Here is a 9,429-nt window from a genome sequence, read left to right as displayed (position 1 = left end):
CAAAGGAAAGTATCAACTATTCGAAACTTTGATTCCAAATTACCTTCTTTTAGAAAAACTATCTGATTACCTTTTATATGTTAAGTGTGTATATTCGACAAATGATTTGAGGAATTTGTTTTCCTGAGAATGTAATTTCATAAAAGCACACAAGCATTTTGTAAAAAATGTTCTGATTAGAGTTGTGTTTTGGAAGCCGTATATGCCTACTCCATCCCATAAAAAGCAAATTCCTGCGTTTGAAAATAAGATGCATAAAAATTGCAATACTAGATATTAGATCTCAACTACCTACCTAATTTAGTTAGATTTGATTTGTATACTAAAACTACCTTCCTAATTTAGTTAGACTAGGTAATTATGTCTGTGCGTTGCTACAGACGGAGTTGGTATAAGCATTGAATATGTATAATTGTCTATTCATTAATTTGTAAGAATCTACGTGATCGAATCGTAGATGGAGGGCTGGTCCAACTCACATACAAGATGGACCAAGGTCCACATATCAATGCCATAAGACGGATCAAACAAAAAAAATAGATAGAAATCTTACTCAGTTTTGAAATAGGCATATATTTGATTTGTATGCTAAAACTAATTGTATGTAGCTGACAAATGAGGTGTTGAGAGTCTTTTCACGCCACTATTTATCTGTTTGAAAAAATTAAAATGACCGAGGAGTCAAAACATCACTTATTATTTAATTTTTCTAGAGTTCCAAGGCATCTATCTGCCTACACCTTAGGCTGTCCACACTTGTAGTATTATATATTCATCATCTAAAAGAAATATTCTATTTTGGTCATCGTGATTCTCTTCTCTATACCATTTCCCCCGCACCTATCCATCCTACTCTGTTCGCTTGGCTTATCAGCAAACCAGCCAGCAGTATTTTTCTCTCATACCAAATCAGCACCAGCCACCAGCCAGCCAGCATTACTTTTCTCTCATAACAAATCAGCACTAGCCATCAACCACAGCCAAGCGAACAGACCTTTATACCAACTGCCAGCTTTGGGTTCTCTTTTTTTAACCCCCATGGCCCACCTCCCTCCCCACTCTCTCTCTCTCGCCCCGCTGGGCGGATCCATCTGTGGTGGCCGAGGCCTGCACAACGACATCCCTTCCTCTCCCTCTCCCCTTCCTGCTCTGAACAGGCGCAGGAGTGGAGCAGCACTGGCAGCCTCCTCCCTTCGCCATGAGCTCCGCCAGCATCGAGCTCTCCAGCCTTGAGCTCCGTGACCTTGAGCTCCACCGGGCTCCCTCCTCCGTCTTAAGCTCTGCGGATCTCCCACCCTCTCCTTCCTGCTCGCCGCCACCAGCCTCAAGCTATGCAGCGCCGAGCTCGCTCAGATCTCTCTACGCCTCCCTTCCCCTCCCTCGCCAGTGCCCCTCCTCCCTCCCCTGCGATGCGCTGGTGGTGGCAGGCAGGCGGGCCTGCGCGAGCTCGAGCTCGGCTGCCGGCTGTGGAGCTTGGGGCTGCCGACAGCCCCTCCTCCTACTCTCTCGCGTGCAGGGCAGCAACGGCTGGTCATCATCGGTGGGGCCAGTGCGGATAGCAGGGTCCTGGAAGCCCATCAGATTTGGCGGATGGGAGGTGACCCACTTGTTTGAGGCAATTCCCCTAGAGCCATTATAAAAGTTCTCAATTCCATCCGTGCCATTAAAAAAGTTTGAGCTCCCACTCAACAACTAACCTAGTTTTCTCTGGACTTCCGGACCATCACCGTCCAAATCCGTCACGTTGACCGTCAGTCAAACTCATTGGGAAGAAGCAGAGGACTTTATAGTGCCCATTTTACCCCTCCTCACCTTGACCTCACCTTTGACCCCACCTTGACTGAAGAGGTGCACACTGTCGCGCGCATCCTCCTTCTCCGCCCGCCGGCGTGTGTGTCCTCCTCAGCCCGGCCGCCGGCGTGCGCCTCTTCCTCCTCCGCCCGCCGGCACGCGCGTCCTCCTTAGCCCGACCGCCGGCGCTCGCCTCTTCCTCCTCCGCCCGCCGGCGCGCGCATCCTCCTCCTCCCGGCCGCCGGCGCGGGCCTCTTCTTCCTCCGCCCGCCGGCGCGGGCCTCTTCTTCCTCCGCCCGCCGGCGCGAGCCTCTTCCTCCTCCGCTCGCCGGCACGCGCGTCCTCCTCCACCCGGCCGCCGGCGCGCACCTCTTCCTCCTCCGCCCGCCGGCTCGCGCGTCCTCCGGCCACCTGCGTCGCCGCCATGTATGGGAACTCCGGCCAAGCGCCCCTCTAACGCGGTGGGGCCTCGCCCATCCCCCGCCGCCTCCAGGCCGTGGTCTCCACCTCCCAGATCCTCCGCGCCTCCGGCTACTCCGCCGTGAAGGCCGCCACGCTCCGCGCCCTCTCTGACATTGCCGGCCACTACATTGAGTCCCTGGGCCGTGCCACCACGGCCTTCGCCGGGGTCCCCGGCCGCATAGAGCCAAACATTGCTGACATCATCCTCGCGCTCGAGGACCATGCGCTCGGCGGCTTCCCCGGCGTGTCCGACCCCGCGCAGCCCGTGTTCTGCTCCGGCGCGCTCGCGGAGCTCGCGGGGTTCGTCGACGCTGTGGAGGTGCCGTTCGCGAAGCCCCTGCCGAGGAGGAATCCTTGCTCCGGCACCGGCAAGGGGTGGGAGAGCTTCGCGTCTGCGGACAGGGAGCCGCCGCTGAGCCACGTTCCGGCGTTCCGCAGTGGGCTGCCCCGCATCCCCGTGGGCAAAACAGACAATTGGTCTACCAATTTAACCCCGTTAGCCCAGATATAGATAGCAATGGTCTGGATGTCCAGAAAAAACTGGGTTAATGGTTGGTTGGGAGTTCAAACTTTTTTAATGGCACAAATGGAATTGAGAACTTTTATAATGGGTCCAGGGGAATTGCCTCCACTTGTTTAGGCTGGCTGCACTGCTGTACTGAATAGCTCCCTTCAGCAGCATTTAGAGGAAAAAGGCACTGCCGCAGGGGACGTGAAAGCTCCCGCTACCGTCCCGTGCCCGCCAAATGTAGCGCAATAGTGGGGGCGCTCTACCGGTTTACCGTGGCGTGGGGCCCACCTCCCATAGTCGTGCCTCCGCTCACCTCCACCGCCGCGCGACCTCTGGTCCGCACCCACCGTCGGAGCCCCGCCGTCGAGGCCGCACCGCCTGTCGGAGCCCCGCTGCGGAAGGGAGGAGCCGATGAGGACGCGCGGGAGAGGAGCCCCGCCGCTGCCGCGCCACGCCGCCATCGCCTCGACGCCGCAGAGTTCGAGCGCCGGAAGAGGGCCGCGCGCCGCCTCGCCGGAGAGGGAGTGAGAGGAGGACGGCCCGTGCGCCCCGCCATGGCCATGGAGGACGGCTGCGCGTGCACCGCCGTGGTCGTGGCCTGCCTGGGCCGCTGTCCTCCCGACGTCGTTGCCTCGCCGCCACGCTCCCATCACCTCGCCGCTGCCTCGCCGCCGCGCGCCCATCGCGTCGCCACCGCAGATTTCGAGCGCCGCCGGGAGGGGGACGACGCCGGGGAGAGCCGATTTCGAGCACCGCCGGGAGCGTCGCGGCTCCTGCGCCCCGCCACGGCCGTGCGCGCCGCTGCTCCTCAGCCCCGCCGCGGCCACGGCACGGCCGCCGCGCGCCGCTTCCCTCCGCCCCGCCGCTGCCGCCCGCGGACGGAGCTCCGGGTCGCCGCCGTGGCCACCCCACCGCGCGCCATGGCCGCCGTCCCGCACGCGTGCCTTGGCCACCGTCGACGAGGGGGGCCGTGGCCGCCGCGCGCACGCAGGGGACGGGGATGGAGGGCGGCCGCGCGCGCAGGGGAGAGGGAAGGACGGCCGCGCGCGCTGGGTGGGGCTGGCCTGCGCGGGGAGGGAGGGGCCGCCGCCACCGCTCCGCCCGCCGCCTGGAGAAGGAGCCTGTTGCGGCCGCTCCACCGCATCGCCGAGGAGGGGCCGCCATGTGGTGGCCGGCGCGTTCGGCCATGGGTGCTGGCGGAGGAGAAAACATGGGAGGAGAGAGACGTGGGGAGATAAGGTTGGGTGGTCCCACCTGTCAGTGACTGGGTAGGGTAGATTTGAGTAGAAAATGTAGATGACTAGGATATAAAGGATGAGATATAGAGTATGACGAGTGCGGGAGAAGTGGGGATAGAGAAGAGAATCTCGATGACTAGACGGAATATTCCGTTTAGAGGATGAATATAGAGGATCACGAGTGCAGACAGCCTTAGCATGATGAATCTCATTTTACGCTATATGCGTACTGCACGAGCAGATTCAATTCGCCGGTGCGGACAGCCTTATATAACTAATAAAAGGACATTGCTTGTTATAGTCAGTAACAACATGAGCTATAACTATGCTGAAAAGTTGTGCCGAACCTAGGCGTTCTTCCTTGTCTAGTTCGAATTAAATTTTCTTTGTGTACGTACTTGTGCAATGGAGTGGGTAAGAGCAGACGAGACAAACTGAGTTGTTAATAATCTGATCTGCAAAGATAAAATAGTTAATACTCGTGAGGCCATGATGCAAACATTAGTACTTTGCATTGGAATCCTAAGTTGACTTTAGTTTGTGAAATATAAAGGCGGCAGTTACCTCGATAAATACTTTATCTACACCGAAAGCAATGCAACCGACTACGCCAGCAAGCGAGGATATTCAATATCTACATTAGTGTTGGCATACACACCGTATAAACGCTACACAAGTGTGTCCATTGAATTACTACAAAAAAGATTTTTAGGAAGGTTCTCTTCTTTTTTTTTCTAGAAGCGACCTAAAACGTAACTTGTTCCTATAAAAAGAGCAGGGTTACTAGAGCTTTCAAACTGCCCCTTGAAATAGATTTTTAGGAATAGATGATTGTGTTACCCGTTTCTGAAAATGGCCACCATTTTTTTTGAGCAGATGACGCCATCGCCTATCTCAGGAAATGGTGGGTAATGGCATCACCTGCCCCTAATATTGATTTTCAGGGCAAGGATGGTCTGACCCGCCCCTACAAATGATCATACACAAATATTTCATATCATCTCGGATGAAGTCAAGCATCACACCTAATTTGTAGAGATTGATGATACCTAAAAATTTGTAGTTGATAACCTTTTCATTTAAGGTCATCTATTAGTCCAAAAAATTATTAGAAGTTCTCTAATTTTAAAATCTAGAAGTATTATGGATATGGATAGTGCATTTATATAAAAGAGGTCCAAATCTTCTGTAAATGGCATGACATCATACTTTTAAATAATTTTTTGTCATCATAGAAGATTCAAAACATTATGCATTAAGTTCAATGTACATTCTTTATAAACTCATCGACTCCCCACACTAGTATCTCATACGGACTTAAGGGTGTGTTTGGTTGGGCTTTTGGCTGTGGCTTTTGCCTCCAAAAGCCAACAGTCCAACCAAAGGGGTTGGCTGCCATCCAAAGTCACAGTCAAAAGCAGCTTTTGTCTAGTACAAATTAGAAAGCACCTGGACCCCCCTTGCTTTCACTGGCTTTTGGGTCAAAAAATTACCCACCTGCCACTAGTTATGAGGATACTGGTTCACATTCTTTTTTTTCCTGTCGCTCTCTCCTCCCTCGCGACCCTTCCTCACCGGCGGCCCTCCCACACCGGCGGCTCTCCCTCACGGCCATCCCTCACCGGCGGTGGCGCGCATGGCGGCGGGCGGGGCGGGGCGGCGCGCATGGCTCGATGTTGTCTAGCTCCAAGGCGGTCCGCCGCAGATCCGCCGCTGCAGGGCGAGCTCCACTGCAGATCCGCCGCTCCAGGGCGAGCTCCGCCGCGGGCCAGCGGCCGGCGCGAGCTTCGTCCCGAGGGCGAGCTCCGCCGTGCGCCAGGGGCCGGCGCGAGCTCAGCCCTGAGGGCGGGCGCCCAGCGGGCGTCGAGCACGACGGCGCGAGCTCCACCCCGAGGGCGGGCGCGGGCGCGGCTCTGGCGAGCCCCTCCCTGCACAGCCTCAGCGAACTCATCCTGGCATTGAGTAGAGTAAGAAGAAGATACAATCTATGTATGACATGTGGGACCCACTTGTAAGTGAGGGGACTTCTTCAAAAGTCACAGCAGCTAAACCAAATGGGCTTCCAACCTTTGCCAAAGTTACTTTTTTTTTCAAAGTCACAGCCAACAACAGCTTTTGGTATAGCCACAGCCCAACCAAACACATCCTAAGTCATACATTAAGGTTTCCACAATCTTATCATTTATATATAATAAAATATGCTTGATATATTTTTTCTATATCTATAGTTCACAATAAACATAGTGTACAAATTTTACTTATTTATTTATTTTTATACATTCTAAAATTTAAATACATTTTTAGAATAATATAAAAATATTTTTAGGGGCGGGTGGGGGTGTAACCCACCTCTGAAAATGTATTTGTAGGGGCGGGTATGACCCGCCCTCCTAGAAATCTATTTTAGAGTTAATACAAAAGGATGTGTCACTATGTTGTGTGGTGGAGGGTATGCACAAGGTTTCAGATAAGCGTCGGAACCCCGGTTAATGCATGTGTGCATATTTTCATCAAAACAATTGTACATAGAGGCATGTGGTGGTGGCCGATTGGCTTATATTTTTATGTCTTTTCATTTTGTTGTTTTAAATTTTTTTCTAATTATTTTATTTTTTTGAAATTTGATTTGTAGGAATGGGTCATAGCATGACTCGTCTCTAGAAATACTAGCATGACATGTCCCTAAAAATAGTATTTGTAAGGGGGCATGTTACCCGCTCGTGCAAACAGCTAAGCTATTTGTAGCTGTGTCTACAAATGTTTTACCCACCTCTAAAAATGTTTTCTATAGTGATACCTATTTAATACCTTTTAACCTGTTTAAATAACTATTTAGTTAGAACAAAGAGTTAACGATAGGTGACCAATTGTTTAGCGTTTAACATTTAGAATAACATGAATCTATATTATGTAAATAGTTGCATTCTTTACTAACGAAAGAACTCTTCTACAAAATTTGTATCCTCGCTAACTGGACAAATTACCACTGTATGCACTCAGATAGAGACCACAAATATAATCTTGGTCATTAACTAGACAAATAGTTCTGCTAGGAGTGTTTGCCACTTCTGATATATGTTTTCGTTGGACTGAGCCCTATATGTTGATTTGATGTTTGTTTGGAGTGAATAAGATCCCATAAATCTCATAAAGAGAAACGAGAGAAGAATGAAGTAAGGGCTGTTTGGTTTCCAAAGGCTTAAAATAAACCCTATCACATTGAATATTTCGATGCTAATTAGGAAAAACTAACCATAAGTTAATTATAAAACTCACTGCATAAGCCTTGGGCTTATTATTCAGGAGACGACTCTACTAAACCTAGTTAATCCATGATTAGCACATATTTACCGTAGCATCACAGGGGCTAATCATGAACTAATTAGGCTTAATAGATTCGTCTCGCAAATAAACCTAGGGATTATGGATTTTTTGTCATCCATCTATGTTTGATGCTCCTAATTAACATCCAAACGTCATCCAATGTGACGGGGCCTATTTTAAGCCCCAGTGGAATTAAACCTAGCTTAAGCCAGATAATTATTACTGCATAAACCTTTGTACAAAAAATCCAAGATGTAGGAAATAGATATTTGGAGATGGAGAGAATGTTTGTGCAAGTTGTGGGATTTTATTGACTAGGGCACTATGCCCATTATATATTTCTAATTAAATCAATAAATCTGAAGGCCTATATTAAACACTCGAGGTTTACAAAATGGTTAATCCCAACGAGTAGCACATGCACATGTTGACAAAGTTCAAAAATAGATGAAAGGCGTAAACACATGCACGCATGCGCATGTTGATCGATCCCAGGCGTGCACGTGCGTGTGTCAACATGATGTTGGTGTAGCGCAAGTAAGGTTCGGAAAATTCTGAATGAGAGTTAATTCATAACATATGAAGAAGGCTTTGCTTATGCATGAACGAGCGACTAATTAAATCTGCACATAAACACAAACCGATTACATGAATAGGTTTGGTCAGAACATCTTTTGACTCGAACACGATGGTTACTAGGGGATGATTGGTTGCTCACAACCAAGCTATCCAGACCCGTCACATGCAGCGTATGTGATTGGTTGCTTTGCATTAGACATTCAGCCTGGTTCATGGGATGCAAACACCGCCGGTGAGCCCAGCTCCTAGGATGCAGAATTTTTTCCTCATTTCCCTAGAGCCGGCTGGTATGGTGCGGGCAAGTGAGTAGGGTTGGCAACGGGTACCCGAAATCCAATGGGTTTTTTACTAATTAGAGCACGAGTTTGGATCAATTTCTCAACCTATAGTAGGTCAGCTAATGGGCAAAAAGTCAGATCCATCAGGTTTCCGGGCACGAGTCTAGGATTGTAGAACTTGAACCTGTAAACCCATAAGTTTTTTTACCCAGGCCAACAGTCAAATTAGCTTGTAACCATCCCAAAACAGCGTTGTTCCCAAGAGGCTTGGCCCAATATAGATAGTATATATATAAGACAACAGCCACCCCAAACTCGAAACCTAATCCATTTGCTCGCCACCCCAGCAGTCGCATGCCACCAGACAAGGATAGGACCAGGCGGCCGGCCCCAGCAGCACGCACGCCTAGGCGTACGCATGCCCGACGTCTGCTCGCCGCACGCTCGATGCTCGCTCGCCGCACACGGCACACGCTCGCTTGCGGCGAGCTCGCCGCAAGCGGTGCGATGCACCTGTGCGGCCATGCTCGAGCTTGATGGCGATGCCTATTGGATGCTCGCCGCCTCACCCCTTGCAGCTCGACGTGCGCGGTGTGCCCGTGCGGCCATGCTCGTGCTCGATATCGACGGCGACGCCCGCTGGACGCTCACCCCTCGCAGCTCGCTCTCCCTCGCATTTCTAGCTGTGTGCAGCAGTGCATGCGTTTGTTAACGGGCACGGGCAGCCCGTGGGCGACCCGAGACCCGAGCGGGCACGGGTCTGGGCTTAAAATGAACTCACGACGGGTATGAATTTTTAGCGGGATTCATTCCAGCATTGCGGGCACGGGTTTGGGTTGGCAAACCCCCATGGGTCTGTGCCCCTTGCCAACCCTACAAGTGAGTGCTTGGGTGAGCGTGTAGAGAGGGAAAAGCTAATTCACGCTAGCTGAGCAGGCAACCGAACACGTTCTCACCTGAGCGTAGCTTAGGTAGTGATTGGTAAGGTGGACAAGGCCTATCTAGGCCTAGCTAATGCAGGTCTGAGTTGTTTGGTGGGCTGGCTAGAGGGTTTAGCAAGACCCCCGGCTATGCAAACCCCCAGTATGGCTTGCATAACTGAAAATGAGTTTGAATCTTGTTTCCAGCTTGTGCAGGGTGGCTAGCGCCTCGTGAGGCCACTTTGTTGGGCTCAGGTTGTGCGGCTTGACAAGTCACTCTGCGGGCAACAAAACCCGGGAGCTGTTGACGCTCCTTAGCGCCCCCG

The 9,429-nt window shown here is 51.3% G+C and overlaps 1 protein-coding gene across 1 annotated transcript; it reads left to right on the top strand.

The window, feature by feature from the left end:
• Positions 1-2,251: 2,251 nt before the first annotated feature.
• LOC120678003 lies at positions 2,252-2,814 on the top strand (the record flags this gene model as incomplete). The annotated part of the gene is made up of 1 exon (XM_039959169.1): positions 2,252-2,814. A coding segment is annotated over one exon (513 nt), but the record flags the coding sequence as incomplete, so codon positions are not given.
• Positions 2,815-9,429: the final 6,615 nt, after the last annotated feature.

The sequence above is a fragment of the Panicum virgatum genome, chromosome 6N (genome assembly GCF_016808335.1).
Source record: "Panicum virgatum strain AP13 chromosome 6N, P.virgatum_v5, whole genome shotgun sequence".
Lineage (NCBI taxonomy): Eukaryota > Viridiplantae > Streptophyta > Magnoliopsida > Poales > Poaceae > Panicum > Panicum virgatum.
Note: the sequence above shows the minus strand (reverse complement) of the source record. Positions and strands in the feature narration are given on the sequence as shown.